The 19,571-nt window shown below is 43.0% G+C and overlaps 1 protein-coding gene across 1 annotated transcript in view; it reads right to left on the bottom strand.

Moving 5' to 3' along the window:
- The window catches only part of GRIK5 (glutamate ionotropic receptor kainate type subunit 5), a 53,822-nt gene that overhangs the window by 9,698 nt on the left and 24,553 nt on the right, over positions 1-19,571 (bottom strand). Inside the window, exons 8-16 of the mRNA XM_063312455.1 lie at positions 15,081-15,242; positions 13,743-13,895; positions 11,901-12,005; positions 10,920-11,027; positions 8,349-8,552; positions 6,229-6,342; positions 5,470-5,579; positions 2,516-2,689; positions 923-1,088 (exon numbers count right to left, since the gene is read on the bottom strand). Coding sequence (XP_063168525.1) covers positions 923-1,088; positions 2,516-2,689; positions 5,470-5,579; positions 6,229-6,342; positions 8,349-8,552; positions 10,920-11,027; positions 11,901-12,005; positions 13,743-13,895; positions 15,081-15,242 — 1,296 coding nt within the window. The remainder of the gene's footprint in view (positions 1-922; positions 1,089-2,515; positions 2,690-5,469; positions 5,580-6,228; positions 6,343-8,348; positions 8,553-10,919; positions 11,028-11,900; positions 12,006-13,742; positions 13,896-15,080; positions 15,243-19,571) is intronic.

Below are 19,571 nucleotides of genomic sequence, written 5' to 3'. Positions count from 1 at the left end.
TTTCTATGCTGCCACAATCAAAATGATTCTTGGGGCTCCCCTTCACAGCTAGTTATATTTTCAGGGATGGGTGCAGGGTCAGACGTCTGCCAGTGAATCCCAACTGGAAGCTTTCCCCCTTCCTAATTTCAAGTGTGGGGGACTACTTGGTAGTGAGAGAAAGCCACCCTCAGCTTTATTGTTTGATCCTGCACCCTGTAGCTAAGCATGAGTTTGGGCAGCAATTTCCAACACGATATTCTCTTGAATAATAGTTATGATTTATAATGAAATTCTTGGATGGTGTTCCCTGTCTGCTCAGCTGATATAGCTTAATGCCCTCCAGAGGCCCAGGAGTCCCATAATTCCCAACTAATACGGAAGGCATCTGGCGGGCATTGGGTTAGAGAAAGATTGGTTTATAGATGGCTCTCTGCCTTACCTTGAACACCATCAAGTCCACGTCTTTGCTTACACCACTAGGAAGTTTGTCCTAATGCTTGATAGAATCTGCCTTAAATCCATTATTCCTTATCCCAATTTTGGGATGAGAGAAACCAGGTTTTGGCTGTGAAGCGACCGCCGTTCAAGTACTTAAAGATTATTATCACATTCCCACCAGTTTTCTCAAGACTACATACTTGATGCTTTGCTCTGTCATCCAAAAGCTTAGCTTCTGTCCTCTGATCAGCCTCACTGTCTTACTTGGAACCTACACCAGCTTATCTAAGCCCTTCTTAAATTCAGAACTTCAGAACTGAACACATGTCCAACAATGGAGAACTACTAGTTAGCACCAGATTTTTCACAACTTCAGGGCAATTACAAATACTCTGCCATGCCCTACCGCCCAGTAGCCATAAGGTCACCTAAACTGCAGGGGTTTGGAGAAGACAGCCCTCAGCAGCCCAGCTGTGCAAAGAAAAGAGAAAACCACACTCACCTGGAAAAAGGTCATGGTGGAGCCGGCATGGATGGTGCCATATTCAATGTTGGTTTGATCCGCCAAGTCATCCGCCGATTCTATAGGCACCTCCATCCGCTGTACGGTGAGGAAGGCAGCAAGGTTGGCCGTGTAGGAGGAGATGATGATCAGCGTGAAAGCCCACCTTTGCAACAGCAACAATGAAGCTCATTGCACCATTTAATTTTCAGAGGGACAAAGAAAAATCTCCACATTTCACATTCAACCTTTAGTTAATATACAAGTCTTGGCAAGCACATCTCTTTAACCGCCTGTCTCCTAAGGCTTCCTGAGACAATGGCAGAGGAAAAGGCATTCTATACATCTTCAGGAGCATTTGTGTCTTTCTGTCCTATTTTATTCAATAAGAGTCGAGCTTCAGGGCTCAGGATCAGTTTTAATAGCAAACTCCAGAGCTTAGCACTAACAGATTCCAGCTGAAAAAAATAAAGCAAAACCTCTATCTTGAAAACACTTCCTTGGTTTTTCTGGCTGTTAATTTCTCCAAGCAATATAAAGTTTGCAGGGTCAGTATATTCTGGAAGAAAGGATTCTAGCAACTGAAGACCATTGAAATATCAGTATCAGGATAGGTTGAGAACAGGGCAGCAAGCAAACCCCTGCACCGATGGTGTTCTTAAAGCAGATGGTGTGTGTGTAGTAACTGGTAACTATGAGTCATAAAACCCAACAATGCTCATTTAAATTTTGAACAATATTGGTTAAAAAAAATAATTTCAGCTCTAATCTTTGAGGAAAATTAATCTCTTCATTTACACCAGCCATTATTACTATATATTTAAAAATATGTCTTTGTCACATTGAGGGTTTCTTTACATTTTTCCAACGAAGCCTGATACAAATTCTGCTACTTGAAAAGTAACAGTTTACAACTTCTGGAAAAGAAACTAAAAACAGCTAGAGATATTACAAAAATAATAATAAATTCATGGTCAAGCTGACATTTGCTTCAAGAATTCTTAATCAGGAATCTGCTCTTAACAGATAAGGCAGTGCACCAAATAAAGTTGGACATCGCTAAAACTTAATTATAAATCAATAAATGTTTCTGAGATTTTGAAGGAAAGATATGACAACCTACCCTCCAGTAAACAGCAATTCCTTCTTAGAAGACATCATTTTAAAAAATTATTCCCTATTGCATAAACATGGCAAAACCAATATGCCCTTAATGTACAATCCCACAGATGAAGTGCTGTTCTCACCAATTAAAAACGCTCCCCACTGATTAATCAACTAAAGTTTTAGTGCCAATTAAGCTACCAATTAAGGGTTCCAATCCTCATTAGTATTCCTTAAAAAACTTTGAAATTTGTAGGTGCTGGCATCATGTATTTAAGAGGCGACTCTGTTCCGGGCTAGGAAAAATAAATTCTCTAGACATTAAACTTTTCAAGATGAGGTGCTTGTGCTTTTTCCAAACCTGTCACAAATTAAATTCCCAATGCAGCCTTTTTGGTGGGGAATGGGAGTGAGTCGGCATTAGTGATTCTTCCTCTCCACCATTTCCCTCCTTCAGCCTGCTTGGTTGTCAGCCACACAGTTTCTTACCAGACCCCGCTGACGCAGCGGGTAGAAAGAGCACGGGGCATGATTTCTGATCCCTGTTGCATGAAGCCTCCAACCGGGAACCAGAGGCTGTTGCCTAGCGTGTATTGGTTTTCCAGGATGTTATGACGTTCCCGGAGACAAGGATGAGGGTTGTACCATTCATAAGGGCTCAGCCTGTCAAAGGAAGAGTCATTTCAGACTTCTTTGCTTATTACATCTAGCCTGCCTAAAAGGAGAGGTTTTCTGGGTGAAGGACAATGGTACTGAAAATATGAAACAATTCTAAATTACATTTTTTTAAATGATGAAATAATAAAACAATACCATCTGTGATGGTATGTGGGAATGACCTTGGGAGATGGAGGGAAGAGCCACAGCCAGGAAACAGTCAGACAAGAGGCAGCTGAGCCCGCAGAAGGAATGGGGGCATGGCAGACGTCTCAGAAGGGACCCTCCCTAGTCTCTTGGGCTGTAATGGTGACAGGGGGAAAATGTACTTTCAGACTTGCAAGATTCTGTTAATGTTACCTTACAATAAAGTGGAATTAGTTCATCTGGTCATGCTTCCTGTCTGGACTACCTCAGAAGGCTAACATCAATCTTGCAAGTCTGAAAATACATTTTCCCCCCATCGCCTTTACAGTCCAAGAAACCTGGGAAGGTCCCTTCTGAGACATTCGCCATGCCCCCATTCCTTCTGCGGGCTCAGCTGCCTCTTGTCTGACCGTTCCCTGGCTCTGTCTCTTCCCCCGTCTCCCAAGGTCATTCCCACATACCATTACACCAAGTAATTTATAAAGAGTGCACTGTCCCCAAGCGTTAAACTTGAGTATCTGTGTTTCAGCTGAGGATGAGAGAGACAATGTTCCACCACCAATTTCCATTTCAACCTGAATTTGTCTAATCTCCTTTTAAATCTGTCCAAGTTGGAAGTGGTCGCTACACATTATAGTGGTAGATTTCATCACTGACCTAACTGGACTTTCTCTACACCATGCCTTTTTTCAAATTTCTCTATCGTGCCTTCCCTTACTCACTATCTTTTCTAAGAGATAAATTCCTGTATGTTTAAACTCTCCCTAATATAAGGAGTCGCTTACCTATTCCTACACCTTTTCTAGTTCCATAATATCCTTTCTGAAGTAGGACAACTACTTGTGTCAGACTGGTCACTCCAACTGGCCCACAGCTTCAGACAGAGACTTTTGTATCACTTCTTCCTATGCCATCAGTCACTAAAAATGCCAGGGATCAAACCTGGATTATTTGCACACAATGACTATTTTTTTTTGCCCGTTAGGGTCCCTTCTTCAAGAACAACAGATTAGCACTACGCATGATATATGACAACTATCTTATGAAGCAGAGCTGACCCACTGGCAGCCTGCGATTTATTTTTGTTTTTATAATAATTTTATTAAACATTATAGTTAAACAGATAAAAGCAAATACAAACTACAAATAATAAAAGAGTAAAAGAATAAAAAGAAAAAATAGAAAACGCAGAAAAGAAAATATATGGATAGAAAAAGAAAAAAGAAAGAAAAAGTAAAAATATAGCAAAGAAAAAGAAAGAAATATATAAGGAAGTGACTTCCCCTTTCATCACAAGTATAAACATCTTTTTCCATGTCATTCTTGTAGCTTGTCATTTTTAATTGATCTGATCTCATTCTTGTCTGGTAAACTTGTTCCTCTTCTATAATACCTTTTAAAGCAGTCTATCTATAATGACAGACACTTTTTAAGATTAACTTCTGGATCCATTGCTCACAAATATCCTCGAATACATCCAGTATTAAAATATTTTGCTCCATTCTGTGTTATTAAGTCAAATTTAAGTGTTGTTTTCCTTTAGTTGTAATCTTTAGTTCCTTCTGGTTCATTCAAATTCCCATCCTATCATGTTTTCTTTTAAGAATTCAAAACAACAGCATCTTCCCATGGGAAGGACTCCTATGATTAATTTCAAAACCTTATTTCAAATCCCTCTGGACCCTTAGTCCATTTATAACTTTCCAGAATCAATCTTCTAATCACCCTTTTTGTGTTTATTCCAAACAAAGAGCTTTTTTATGTTCTTAAATTTATCCTTAAAACTTCTTTCGCTAAGGATTAAAGGACACTCACCCAGTGCATATTATAAAACTTGTTGATCAGAAGGTTCTTAATAGTTGAAAAGCAGTTAATAAGCAATTCCCAAAAGTGATTAAGAAATGAGGCTCAGCGATACTTCATGTCCATAAGGCTACATTGCGGCTATGAGCATGGTGGAAATCCCTTGACTCCCAGCTGCTCAACTCACAAGCTTTCTGCAGAAACTGAAGTTTCTGCAGTCTACTCGTGAGGAGCAGCTGTCCAGAGTCCAAGCGGGTGCTTTCACAATCTTTCCTTTATCCGGAGAAGCTTGGCTGGCCAGAAAACACTGTCTGGCTGCCGATCTCACCGCAACGCCATCTCCATTCCCTTGGAGATGTCTCATCCACTGTGAATCTTCACCAGAAGTCTGCAGCCTGTCATTTGCATGAAGTACTCAAAGCAATATTATCTGGAGCCCGGCCAGGCTTTCAAATTTTAATCAAGGAATGATGAAAAGCTTTTGCCCATAATCTCTCTAATAAGGACAAAGGAGAAAAGGGGTTTCAAGTTGTATAACATTTTAAATCCTTGAATGTGAGCTTACTGTTTCTATGTAAAATGTCAAAGGGACAGATCTGCATGCTGTCCAATTCTAACCACAGGTGGTTCATGCCTCGGAAATACTGCCAGGTAATCCCAGGGAATGGTTTATTAGAACTTTATTAGACTCAGTCTATTCCTACCTACTGACAGTGGATCGAAGAACAGAATAACGTTCTGAGAACAAGTATCTAAGGAACCCACACATGCTTGAGATGACACATAAGGTACCATGGATGCCTGTCTAGGATAAATCTCTCATATGGAGGACTTACCGGGCAGCTAGAAAGAGGACACAGCTGACTGCGAGATAGGCTAGAAGCATGAAAAGCCAAACAGCTGGGGAGAAGGGGTCAAGGAAGGAGAAATACCCTGGTTTGCGTCCCTGTAAAAATAAAAAAAAGGTAGGAGAGGTTCACTTAAGCATTTCTGAAATTCCCATTATCAAATATGGTTCCAAAGAGCACATTGCATTTAATTAGTTTTTCCAAATTTTACCAACTTCTAGATGTATGGACATGTGTGTGTGCGTGCGTGCACGCATACCACCTAATCATTCTTGACCCCTGGCAACTACATGGACAAGTCCATGCAATTTTCCTGGCAACATTTTTTTGGAAATGGTTTGCAACTGCCTTCTTCCTAGGGCTGAGAGAGTGACTGGCCCAAAGTCACCCAGTTGGCTTTGTGTCCAAGGCAGGACTAGAACTTACAGTCCCTTGGTTTCTAGCCCAATGTCTTTAACCACCACACCAAACAGGTTCTCTATGGGTGGACTTAAAGTTGCAGAATTCTCAGTAATGGCTATGACGACTGGGGAGTTCTAGAGAGTCCAAGTCGATACATCTGGAAGTTGCCAAGTTGAGAAATACTGCATTCAATATAGCCTTACTCTCTGCAACTTTGTCACCAAGTTCTTGTCTCAGTAGAACGAACATACGGCATGGAATGAAAGATCACCACACCACTCTTCCCAGATGATCAGATAATCTCCCAGTCTTCCTCCCTCTGCTTTAAGACCCAGTTATACCTACCATGTGGACACGGTAGAGGATGCTGATCCCCAAGGTCATGAAGGGCTTGGAGAAGTCGATGACCTTCTCCCGTTCAGCTGTAATGGTAAAGGCAGCCACTGCCAGATCGGCTTTCTGGGGAGCAATGCACATGGACGCCAACTGTCACACACACAGAACGGCACTTCCCAACTTTGCCGCTCTCTATGTTGCCATTGGCTGGTTGGAACCAAAGCCAAGAACCACCACTATCCTTCCAAGTGAGTGGAGTCAATCACAGATAGTTAACAAAAAAAGTCTCAGCAAGCAGGAAGGGGAGGACTTTGTAGGGAAGTGAGTTCAGGAGCTCTACTGGGCACAATATCACAGATGTGGCACCAGGTCCATCTGAAGTCCTCAGCTAAATTTGGGATGGAGAATCTCCAATCAGTTTAGATATTTATTTTATCAAATTTATAGACCTGCCTTACTCAACTGTCTGTGGACGACTTACAACAAAAACAGCCAATCAAAAAATCCCCAGCAAGACAACATGACCTGAGAAAATGAATGAAAACCAAATATTCTGGGAAAAGAGCCAGGTATTTCAGACTTGCTTAATGGACAGCAGAGTTGGGGCAACATGAACCTCTGGGGTGGGGAAGCCATTCCAGAGGGTAGGCACCAGGACCAAATAGGCATGCTTCCTGGAACCCATTAGATGGGATGGTTTCAAGGATGGGGATTCGGATTATGCCTGTTCTACTGGATCTTGTGGGGCGGGCAGAAACAATGGGAGAAAGGCAGGTAACCAGGCCCTACACCATGAAGTACCTTACAGCTCACAACCAGCCCCCTGAATTGTACCTGGAAGCTCACTGGTCACCAGTTAAGCTTGTGCAGCAGAGGTGCCATACGGGCATAATGGAGCACATCCCTAACTGCCCGCATGGCCACACTGTGGGCCAGTTGCACTTCTGAGTGGTCTTCAAGGCAGCCCATGTGGATTGCATTGCAGGAGTCCAAACTTGAGGTGATTAATGCATGAGTGACTGTGAGAAGAGACTCCCAATCCAGGTAGGAGTGCAACTGGCACACCAGTTAAATCTGGGTGAAGGACCTTCTGGCCACACTTACTCCCCTGAAAATTAGAATGATTAAATATTTCAAAGCTTTGTCCACCACCCATATTTAATGTCTGGAAGACTCCTGGGTGGGAGGGGGAAGCACCATGATCGGTTTCCTCCCTTCTCCCTTGTTCTTCATCTCCCTACGGTGGACAGGAGAAGACAAGTAGTCAGTTGACAACCAGAATTCTTGGTTGTATTCTCTGGTTAAAACATCCAGAGCTCCAGAAGAAGAGAGTCCATTTTATCAATTAATACGTTTCTGATTATTTTAATTGCATTGATTTGAGCTACCAGATCTGGGCTGCAGAAATCTCAAACACCACTAGAATAGTGGCACAGAGATACAGAAAGCTCCCTCTGCTGCTTTCTAGTGGTTGTCTGAATGTTTGAACCCAGATCTGGTTCACCTAGTGCTGGGTAATGGTGAGTCTTTCTGCAGGCAGCCTTTTGCTATGTCCTCTGCTGGCTAAATGCACCTACAAACAAATGTTCAGTTGTATGAAGTCAGGTCTACCAATCCAGATTCCAGAAGCAGAGATGCCATTTTTTAAATTCTCTTTTGTGGCAAAAAGCAAAAACAAACCAAAATCTGCTCGGCAAGAAAAAGCATCATTGGACAAATATTCCAGCCAAGCCTGCTAGCAAATAGCTTTCTACCTGCGGGGAGCTGTTATCGTATCTGACCCGCTGTCTCTGTTCTACTATGTATTTATTTGCCATTTTTCTGCTGCCTGCACAGAGACGATTTTTCTTCAGGGGAAGGGAGGAAAGCACCGCTAAGCTCTGAGCTTTCTGAAAAGGCCAGCATTGAACGAGAATGCAGGACGGCCATGTCCACTTAGCTGCTGGTGCACCTGCTGGGAGGCATTGATCTGCCCCAACCTGCACGTCTTCTGGTAGGGTTCTAAGGCTGGTTTCTAAAACCAACCTGCAGAAGCCTTCCACACACAATTTCAGAGGAGGAACTGTCTGGTTAGTAGATTCTTCTGTAGGGGGAAAAAAGGGCTGGGGGGCTTCTCCTGAGAGCCCTACCCTGCTGATGAGTTCTCCCACCATGCCAGTCCAAGATCCATTAGGTTCAGGTGCCCCATAGAGACCATCATCCACCAGTTTTATCTGGAAGCGGAACTTCAGGATGTCAGCAAGCTCGTGAAGCATATCCACGCAGAAGCCTTCATACTGTGCAGGGCCAGACAGTTCCTGGAAATTGGCGCGACGCATCACATAAGGGTTCTCCTGTAAGAGTCAAAGCCAGGGTATAATACGAGGTAGTCCTCGCTCACCGACTGCCTTGTTTAGCAACCATTTGAAGTTATAACGGTGGGGAAAAAACAGCTTTGCAACCAATCCTCACATTTACAGCCATGGCAGCATCCCACGGTCACACGACCACCATTTGGGCACTTTGCAACTGGCGCGCATTTACGACCATCGTGACGTCCTGTGGTCATGTGATCATCGTTGCGAGCTTCACCACTGGCTTCCAACAGGCAGAATTAACAGAGAACGTGGAAGTGGAATTCCAAGTGGTGGTCACGTGATGTCTCACTTAACAACCACAATGATTTGCTTAACGACAGAAACGGAAATGACATGGTATGTCCAGCACATTCACGTGATTTTTCACGTAGCAAACACGGCCCTTAGCGACAGAGTGGCCAGTCCCAATTGTGATCGGTAAGCAAGGACATCTGCAGGGCGTCTGATTGTACAAGGGAGGCCTAGCAGGTAACAGGTAACTGTCATTAAGGCCGGATACGTTTTTGACAGGAGAATCTCCCCAAAAGGCATAAGAAACACCAAGGGAACCTTTGGGTGTCAGAGGCTGCATTTAAGGTTTCCAGGATGGTGTCAAGGATCGCACTGGGGTGGATGATGGTGCAAAGTGGCGAGAGCACACCACGTAAAGGCAAACCTGGGTTTTTTATTAATCTCTCTCTTTTTTAACCACAAAGCACAATTGCATTGTGTTTTTCCCTGCAAGAGGATGGGAAATGTGCAGCTAATTAGCAGCATTCCCATCACTAAAACTCAGCAGTTTGGGGCTATAGGTCAGAGGCTACGTAATGGGAATGGGGGGGGTCTCTTTCTTTCTACCATCCCTTCTCTCTTTCCCTCCCTTCCCCTTCCCCTTCCCCTTCAACAGCCAACTAGAGGAGGTATCAACGGCTTGGGCCAGAAATCAGTATTGACTGGCTAGCAGTTCCTGCTTCTGTTCTGCTGAATATTTCTTAGAGGACCCAGCCCTATCCCTCCAGAAATTCCAGAACAGCATATCATCACAACACAACAATCTTCTCCTTTTGTTTCTCTGCACCCACTCAAATTTAGAAGGACAGCCGTCTCTTTTGTGCATGAAAATCAGAGTTGCAATCACGGCGCTTCACTAATTTGCCTAATTCTTTTTTCCCTCCTCAATTGGAGCAAGCTTATCATCAGACCGTTGTTGGGAAGCACATGCCATACATTAATTGTTGTTTACCAGCCCATCTTCAACCTAAGATGAGCCAAAAGCGTTTCTCCATTTCAAGCAGACATTTCAGCTACTTCTTGGAAGTAAGGGGCTACTCCAAAGCGTTGGGAGGAAGTGTTTACCTTCCATGATCATCCTTCTTTACAAAAACAAAAGCAGAAGCAGAAGCAAACAAACAAAAACACCCCTGTTATATTTCCACCTCTCTAGACCATTCTTTATTCTCTTTGCCCAGCATGGCTGGCTGGGGAATTCTGGGACGATGTCCACATATCTTAAAGTTGCTAAGGATGAGAAATGCTGCTCTACCTTATAGCAATAAAGAAAGTTCCTGGAATCCCTGCTGTGCCTGTTTCTTGACCTGGCCTCCCAAAAGGGCTGACAGGTGTTGAATCATCTAGCAACATTGAAGGCAGGTGGGCTGCATTCAGTTGAGGAGTTTAGGATGCCAGCTTGATTGAGCAGAGAAGAGGACATTTCAGCTGTAGGAGACTCTTTCGTGCGTGAAGAGTTGAGCAAGCTCAAACTCTCTTGTCTCCACATTTCTAGGGGCCCCGTCATCCTTTCTATCCTTGGTTGACTTTAACATACAGGTAGTCCTCGCTTAACGACCATTTAACGATGGTCTGAAGTTACACCGGCCTCAGAAAAAGCGCTTTAAGGCCTGTACTGACACTTACAACCCTTGCAAAATGTCACACCACCCCCGCAGCCATGTAATCACAATTTTGGGCATCTGGCAGCCAGCTTGCATTTATTTATTTATTTTAATTTTATTTATCTAATTTATCCCCACCCATCTCCTCCTTATGACTAGTTGCAGCATCCCGTGGCCACATGATCTCAACTTGCAACCTTTTTTGCCCGTTTCCCGCAAAAAAATCCATTGGGGAAGCTGGATTCACTTAACAACCCGAGATTCGCTTAACGATTGTCATCAAAACAGTCGTAAAACTGGGTCCAGTCATGTGATGACTCGCTTAATGGCCGCACTGCTTAACAACCAGATTTCTGGTCCCTATTGTCATCGTTAAGTGAGGACTATCTGTAGTCACCCAAGCAACTATTTAAATCCTGCTTTTAAAAAGATGGAGCAAAACCACCAAGAATAAGGCAAGGGGTGCACTTACCAAGATGGTGGTGACCACCAAAGTCTTGTTGGCAAGGCTCTCTGAGACATTGATGTCCAGAGTTGTGGCATTCATTGCAAGAGTTCTGTTGGAGTACCACACCCCAATCTGCAGAGAAAGAAGACTGGGCTATAGGTTCTTGCTAGATTTATCCTGTATATGTATGAGCAAAAGAAGGAAAACAGTGACTGCTTCCAATTGTTTAAACAAAAACTCCTTATTCTGAAATGAAGTGGGTTCATCCTGGAACATCATTTTGCCTACAGGAAGCACAATTTCTAAAACAGAGGCATTGTATACATTTCATAAACAAATAAACAGGTATTTCTCTCTACAGTAGCTCTTAGTGCTCTTATTTATTGGTTTACTAACTTCTTATCCCTGTCTCTCAAAGCAGTGTTTTCCCAGGGGAGCTGAGAAATATTTTAAAATCATCAATTTTTAACCAAAAAGAGAGTTAAAATACCTGCATTTAAACAATCGTAAGCAGAAAGAAACAACCAAAATAAAATTAAGAAATTCTATTGCAGCATAAAAGCTAAAATTAAAATATTTAAAGCCTTGCTCAGACATAAGTCTCATTGAAAACAATGGTCTTTACTTATTAGCAGACACAAAACTTTCCATTCCTCAAGGCTAAGCCATTATATTTTAGGACATTTTTTAAAAAAATCCATTCAATCGTGTCCAGTTCTCAGAGACTGCCTGGACAAGTCCCTGCACTTTTCTTGGCAAGGTTTTTCAGAAGTGGTTTGCCATTGCCTGCTTTCTAGGGCTGGGAGAAAGTGACTGGCCCAAGGTCACCCAGCTGGCTTTGTGCCTCAGGCAGGACTAGAACTCACAGTCTCTGTTTCTAGCTTGGCGTCTTAACCACTACACCAAACTGGCTCTCCAGGGCATTATTAGGGTCTAAAGAACCACATGGGCATAATCTCCTTTGCATAAATGGGATGTCCTTGGCTCAGCCTCTAAACTTCTTACCTCCCGATGTCCATGTCGAGCTTTTTCCAGAATTCTCAAGGTATAATTGGTTCTTTGACCCTTGCTGTTGAACTCCACATGTCCCGTCAGCCCATCATACTCTACCTAGCCAGGGATGGAGAGACAGATGAATGGGATGGAAATCAAACAAGACAGAGAGAAGAACAAAGAAGGATGAGAGTGAGGCATGGCCCAAATTGGAGTATAAGTTCTAACTGGCTTGAGACGGGAACTATGGATCTCTGCATCTCCCAAATTAGGGATGGGACTACTCAGTGTCCTAGGTTGTGCCACAGAAATGTGGTAGTAAAACAGCCATTTTCACTGGGGCCTTTGAGTGGGCTTTTTTCTTCCCCAAACTGGGAAATGGGAGGGGAAGGCTCTGAGAAGCACCCTCCCATTTTCAGTGTTACACTCCCAAGTGTAATGGAGTTTGCCCACCTGAATAGTTCAGCTTATTAAAATACTTTTCTCCCTATTCACTGGCTAAGATTGTAATAATGTCACAGAATGTCAGCAAACATTGCAGCTCTTATTGTTCAGACAGAAACAAGGGAAAGATGATCCCATAGGTAACCAGAAGTCTACCCGCGAAGGGCTTCATCAGTGACAACCAACATCTTGAACTGCACCTGGAAGCTCACCAGTAACCAGTACAACCCATGCAGCAGTGGTGTTATATGGGAAAACTACTTATGCAGCTGCATTTTGGACCAGTAGTAGCTTCTAAGTCATCTTCAATGATAGCCCCATGTAGACCACATTACAAACAGGAGGAGACTAGGACATGACTGTGAGATGGGACTTCTGATCCAGGGAAGCATCTAAGATGGAGCTGTGCAAAGGCCCTCCTCGCCATGGCCAACACCTGCTTGTTAAGCAGGAGCCAAATGCAAGAGCCCAAATTATGTAGCAGTTCTACCTGGGGCAGGCCCATTCTGTTGGAAACTGAAGATGGTTAAGTGCTTCAACTTAAGCAGGTCCTTGAAATTGGCAGGTCCTTGAAACTTGGTCTTGCCAGGATTGAGCCTAAGCTTGTTCCTCCCCATCCAAATCCTTATGACCTCCAGGCACCAAGACAGAATCCCCAGAGCATCACTTGTTCAGTGGAGCATGGGTTTTGGGCTGGATCTCTTCCCACCTAACAATACTCATTGAAACAGGCCCCAAAGGAGGAGGAGAACCACTACAAAATAGTGCCCCTGACTACCAACTCCCAGAGACGGTTCAGAAAGATGCCATGATTGATTATATTGACCACCAAGAGATCTGACGGGACCAGGAGGGTTGCTCTACCCCTATTCTGGTCCCGCCAAAGGTATTTCACAAGCACAGTCAATGCTGTCTCTGTGCTGCACCCAAATTTAAAGCCCAAGTGAAGACTCCAAATAATCATAATGGCCGCAGAAGTTATAATAATGGATGGTGAAAATGCAGATACTTGGTTGGTAAATCTTTAGAGGTTGGCAATCTATGTTTTGGCCACATTTGTATAACACAGTTAACAGAATCAGTAGCTAGATTCACCCAATAAGCTAAATTTGGATAGTTTTAACTTTGGTGACTGGAATTATACAAACTCAGCTCGTCTTGTAAATTTACAGTTAATTGTTGCAAGACCAGGAAATTCAGCAGCCACATTTCTCTTAGGGAACCTGTAGGCAATTTTCATATTTGCTCCAGCTGGGAACATTTGACCTTTGTAAGGGCAAATCTAACGAGCACAGGCATCAACAGTAATCAGAAAACTCACACAATCACGTGAAACATTGCATGTTTTGTTTTGTTTTTTTAAAAAGCACGGGGGGGAATCATTCTAGGAGAAGCCAGGTCAGGTCTCACCATGCGCAAGTAGTTCATGAGGCTGGTCCCATGCTGCCAGATGTTAGCCGATGTGCAAGCCAGGGGTTTAACCCCAATCTCTTGGCTACGGTTCAACTCCCGCACCGCACTCACGACCACGTGTACCGCGTCAAACATGAGTGCTGCTGATAGCTGGAGGGGAACAAAAATAATTCCGCTGCTGCTAATTTTGGCATTTGGCTAGGAGGGGGGACCCAGACAGGGGCACCCTCTTGCTACCCTACCCCTCCAGAGCTAATCTCGCTTTTGCTCCCACACTGGAACATCTGTGCAGTTGCAGAACAGGAGGTGGGCTGGCTGAGTCAGAGGGCAAGCGTGAATGTGCAGCACAAGGCTGAAGTCTACACAACCTCGAACAACCTCAACAAGTCAACACTGGGGGGAGTGCTTATCCTGAAGCCCAGCTGAACAGAAATAATTTTACAGTACTAGGGAAGCAGCTAGGAGTCCATGCCTTCTCAGCTGTCTTCAGCTGCCTTCCTCAACCCAACGTCCTTCAGATGTTCAAACTGCCATACAACCCTCCTTCAGACTTAGAATTGCCAGCCCATGTCAGAAATGAAGACCAAACACATCTGAAAGGCAGAAGGTGGGGAAGACACTTCCAACAAATATCCCTGTAAATAAGCCCTTGATTATTTGCTATGTCATATTAACCTCCATCTTCAAGAAAGCAGGCATGGTTTTACCAACTGAGAATAGTTTCCCTTCCCTTCCCATTAATGAACCACAAATTATGACATATGATCGAGCAAAGCTTACTCAAACCTCACTTCAACGCAAAACAGAGATAACTTTTTACGGGCTTTTTAATCTGCCTACCAAGCTCATTAAACAGTATCATAGGCTCAGTTGATTTCAATATATGAAGAAGCTGCCTGCCTGAAAACAGAGTTAGGGAGGTTTGAGGCAAACAATCCTATTGTCCTTCGGGCAGAACTGATGTTAGGCTCCCAAACAGACATTTAGAAAAGCCGGTTCCTTTCTATCAAAATAAATAGTAGTATTGTCACCAGCAAGTGGCAAGGAAGAGGACAGACCCATCGCAGATCTGCAGATGTTCCTTTCTAAAGCCCCTGAAGGTCACAATTCCCCAAAGACACAGGATGATGGATATTCATTTACCCCTAAACATGACAAATATGTGGAGGAACCCAAAAAGACTATTATGACTCTCTGCAATTGCTGTTCTGTAGCTCCATTTGCAAGATGAACCACCTTTTAAAATCCTGTTGACATTATTTGTCTGGATAACCCCTCCCACAAAGGTACCCATACAGCAAACTCTCCTTCCTCACGCTGGGTTGCCCCACTTACCGCCGGTCCCGGGTAAGGACTGAGTTCACAGTTCTCCCGCCATGACATGTTGAGGCTACGGACAAATTCCATGTAGAAAGGGTGGCTGGTGTTAAACATGGAGAAGCCCAGGACATTGGAATGCTCATCCACTATTCCATCCAAGTGCAAGATCGGAAAATCCTGGAAGGATTGTGAACATATTAATGGATCCTTCCTCTTTAACAAATGCTCAAAAAGGTGCAATAGAGGTCAACCTGGGAAAAGGCTATAGAAGAGAGACTCCTGAAGAATAGGCAGAGGAAGCACGGAAGAACCTGGAGATCAAGATCCACACCATGATGTTATTATGTTTATTACATGATTCCTGATTCATCGGGATCACTCCAGGAAAGAAAGTGATGTCAACGCAGGAACAGAAAGGGGAAATTATTGCAAAACACTAAAACGAATAAACCACCTGGAGTCCCTCCAGATTCAGGTGGAGATAAATTGCATAAATAAAATAAATATAAATAAATGTCCTTTACCTGAACACATTCATCTATGGGTAAGAATATTGGTGAAAGTGTAATCAGAATGAATGGAAAACTTTGGTTTTAAATGATATCTAGTCTTGATATAAAATTTAATTGATTTACAATTTACCACCTGGCAAGTGGAACTGTTTCAGACAGCAACATCCTGACCAGATATGCATTCTGGGAATATATGAAAATTAAAATAAATTGATGCTCCATGTTACTCTATATTGAGCAAATCACAGCAAGGTATGAAGTCCAAGATGATTCCCCTGAGAATGTTGTTCCAGCATGTGAAAGGATAAGTAGATAACAGTGATATTAAAATGGTTGGCAATCTGCTTACAGTTTCCAAATGAAATTCATACTGGAGAAAAAAAGGGCTTCATCTTAACTTGATTTATTTTTACACTTGAAACCATTATGAAGGCAGATATCACACATGGGCTAGGGGAAACCGAATCATGGTTTGGTTAAAAATGGATGGCATTCAGAATGGTTTGGACCCAGATTTTAGGTTTACAGCAATTTTAAATGGGGTTAGAGAAATGCCAATGAAAGGGTAGCAAGGCAGAGTGAAGTTGATCTCCTGAATGAAATAGGTGTCCAAGGAGATTCCATCTCATTCGATCCCATCCTTGGACACCTATTTCATTCAGGAGATCAACTTCACTCTGCCCTGCTACTATCCCATTCCTGCTTACCTGGGCGTAAACATCATTTACATCAGTTGGATTTCTGTACAAGAGCTAATGCTGACTAGTTTTGCTTTTCTTCTTCACATCTGTTAATATTTCTGCACTGATCATCAATAAGCCTATCATCCGTTATCTAGGTTAGTTTTAATAACTAAGGTAGTTTAGTTAGGTACTATTTTGGGTAGTAACATAATAAAATAATATTATGAATGCTGCATAATTTCTTTTAATATATTGGTAGGTTATATCTGTTCTATACCTTACACACACAGTGTAAGGACTGCAACAGCCACTATGTAGGACAGACAGGCAGAAGACAAGCAATGCGCATCCACAAACACCCACTGGCAGTCAGAAGACACAGTGAAAACTCCTTAATCACACAACACATGGACAGACTCAACCACAATTTCTGCTGGGAAACTGAGCATCCCGGACCAAGCTAAATCTAAAAACGCTGGGGAATTCCTGGAAGCTTGGCATGCAGACAAATCAGCCATCAATAGACATATAGAGATAGACCACATTTACACACCATTCAAAAGAGACAATAAAACAGCTAAGAAAGAAACAAAAGGACCAGAACACATCCCCTCCAGCAGCCTATAGCCAGATAAGCAGGGATTAACACCAGACAACAAGCAGAAAACAATACCCTAATCAAGGAACCACCAAGGAGAAAACCACACCCCACATACACTGGCAGGGCAAGTTACTGTACATAAACAGGGAGCAAACCCCACACTCACTAGTACAGGTAGTCCTCACTTAATGACCATTCATTTAGTGATGGTTCAGACTTACAACAGGGCTGAAGAAATGACTTACAACTGGTGCTCACACTTACGACCGTCACAGTGTCCCCGCAGTCATGTGATCACGATTTGGGTGCTTGGCAACCAGTTCACATTTATGACCATTGCAGCATCCCGTGGTCACATGACCACCCTTTTTGACCATCCTGGCTGGCTTCTGGCAAGCAAAATCAATGGGGAACCATGTGATTCACTTAATGACCACATGGTTTGCTTAACAACTGTGTGATTTGCTTAATGACTACCACAAAAAAGGTCATAAAATTGGGTCAGATTCGCTTAATGTCTGCTTTGCTTAGCAACCAAAATTCTGGTCTCAATCGTGGTCATTAAGTGAGGACTACCTGTATTGATGATGTTACCTAGTCAGATAATGAAACATCTGCAAGCAAACAACCAAGCTCAGAGAGCACTGAGGATTCCACAATAAGGGGTCTGTATTTGCAATGGACTGACGGCCTTCGCTCATTTCACTCAAGCAAAAGGAGATACTGCCTTGCAGGCAACCTTATTTTTTGAGCCATATCTTGATAAAAATTGGGCAAGAGTTCCCAGAAACTGGACAGAAGCCTTTGCCAAAGGATCTGCTCCTTGTGCTACTAGTTAACCCACCACCACTTTCACCTTCAGTTGAAAAAAGGGAAAACATTAAAAAGGGGAATGAACATTGGAAAAGCCTGTGCTGGACATCCCATGGCTGTGAAAGGCTGAACCGCATTTTTGATGGGACAAAAGGAAAAGTTATATACTGTTAGTTAGGGTTCTCCAGGCTCAGGGAGGTAAATACCAAAGATCCCATTTGTCGGGTGTGGGAGTAATTATAATAGCTACATTTAATTTAACTGTAATCAGGTTTAAATATAAGCGTAAGTTAAACCAGGCATAGTTTCTGCCACTGTCCCACACATTTCTTCAACCTGGCCCCCCTCCTCTCTCGAGGGTGGATCCCACATGAGACTCGAAGCTACTCGCTTTTGACCTGCTGTGATGGGTCATTTTGGCTCCCTATTAATAATCCATACAGGGATGAAATCATAAAGCATTTTTCCAGATTAAAGAGATAAGGGCTGCCATTTTGGCTGCATCATTTCTAGTTTTGGCCCACTCTGCATCTCAAAGGGGAGCAGAGGACCAAATCAGCTATGAAGACATTGCAAGGGAGGAACAGCACAACTTGTGATCTCTTACATTCATCCTCTCATCAAAAAGTGTTAACTCTATTTCCAAACATAAAATTAGACACATACAGAGAGGGAGACAGGGAGACAGAGAGAAACTAATACAGCCATATAAGGGCATAAATATAATGTAATTCTATTAATATACTATTGCTGTTTGTCAATGCAGATGAAAAAAAATCAATCCCTACCCCGGAAATGTAATCACACCCATAACATAAATGTAAAAGATTACAAGGTCATATTATTTTGCTTTTCAGGGTTTTTTTTTAACTTTCTTTGGAACAGGGATAATCTGATAATTTTCTTTCAGATTAGGAAAGAAAAAATAATAAATATAGATAATGGTGTTTTTTTAAATCAGACTCTACATTTCTCTGCATTGCTGATGAGATCGGAAATCAGGTTTTATTTAAATAAACTGAAACGTATTTAAACAGTGCAGCATCCCTCCTACATTGCACCAAGCAACTGTGTGCTTGTCCACATGTCCTAATTCTTGCTGGTTGCTTCCGTCTACTTAACGATGCAGGCTATCTCAGTTTCAAGTTGCCCGTAGCTTATATATTCTCCTCTGACACACTGCCCAGAGCAATGAGTCTTGAAAAGCCTTCTGGAGTTGCCTCTTTTGCAATGCTAAGTAGAGCTGTGCAGCACTTCAGATGCAATCCCCAAAGATGGTTAGGAACACCCAGGACACGGACACGGACATGTCTGTAACTCCTTAAAGCAACTGTGTCTTTTCCTGGGAAGATCCTAGGGAAAGAGGCAGCTGCTTTAAGGAGTGGCAGCCAGGTATCTCTATGCCCTCTCAAAATTTAACGCTGGCACGGCACAGACTTAATACTAAGGGAGCCATGACAAGTAAGCATCAGTCAAGAATCCATTTAAGGGACTCTATACCATAGGAGGCAGTTTAGTTTTGAAGCTGGAAGATGGAAGATGCAACTGAGTAGGGAATATACCATGCCGTGTATCATGCTGCAATATACTGGTGCATCTGCCTAGGTCTTTCTACACTAAACAATGGAAGCATTGCTGAACCATGGCATTCTTCGGCTGCTAAACCACAGCAATTCATGGCCATGGAACTAAAAAGGGCTGGACATTTTGCTGTCCTTGGCAAAGAAGATGTTAATATGGGTACAGAAGCTGAGTAGATCAGCAAATGATTTCTTTGTCAATCCTAACAGTGGGCCAAAGTCCTGCATCCTATGGGAAAGCACCATGTTCCCTCAGGTGATAGAGGAGAAGCTGTTTGATGAACATCCGTCTCTGCTAATGCCTTGCTGCCACCTCT

Source organism: Candoia aspera, chromosome 10 (assembly GCF_035149785.1).
Source record: "Candoia aspera isolate rCanAsp1 chromosome 10, rCanAsp1.hap2, whole genome shotgun sequence".
NCBI classification, from domain to species: Eukaryota; Metazoa; Chordata; class Lepidosauria; order Squamata; family Boidae; genus Candoia; species Candoia aspera.
Note: the sequence above shows the minus strand (reverse complement) of the source record. Positions and strands in the feature narration are given on the sequence as shown.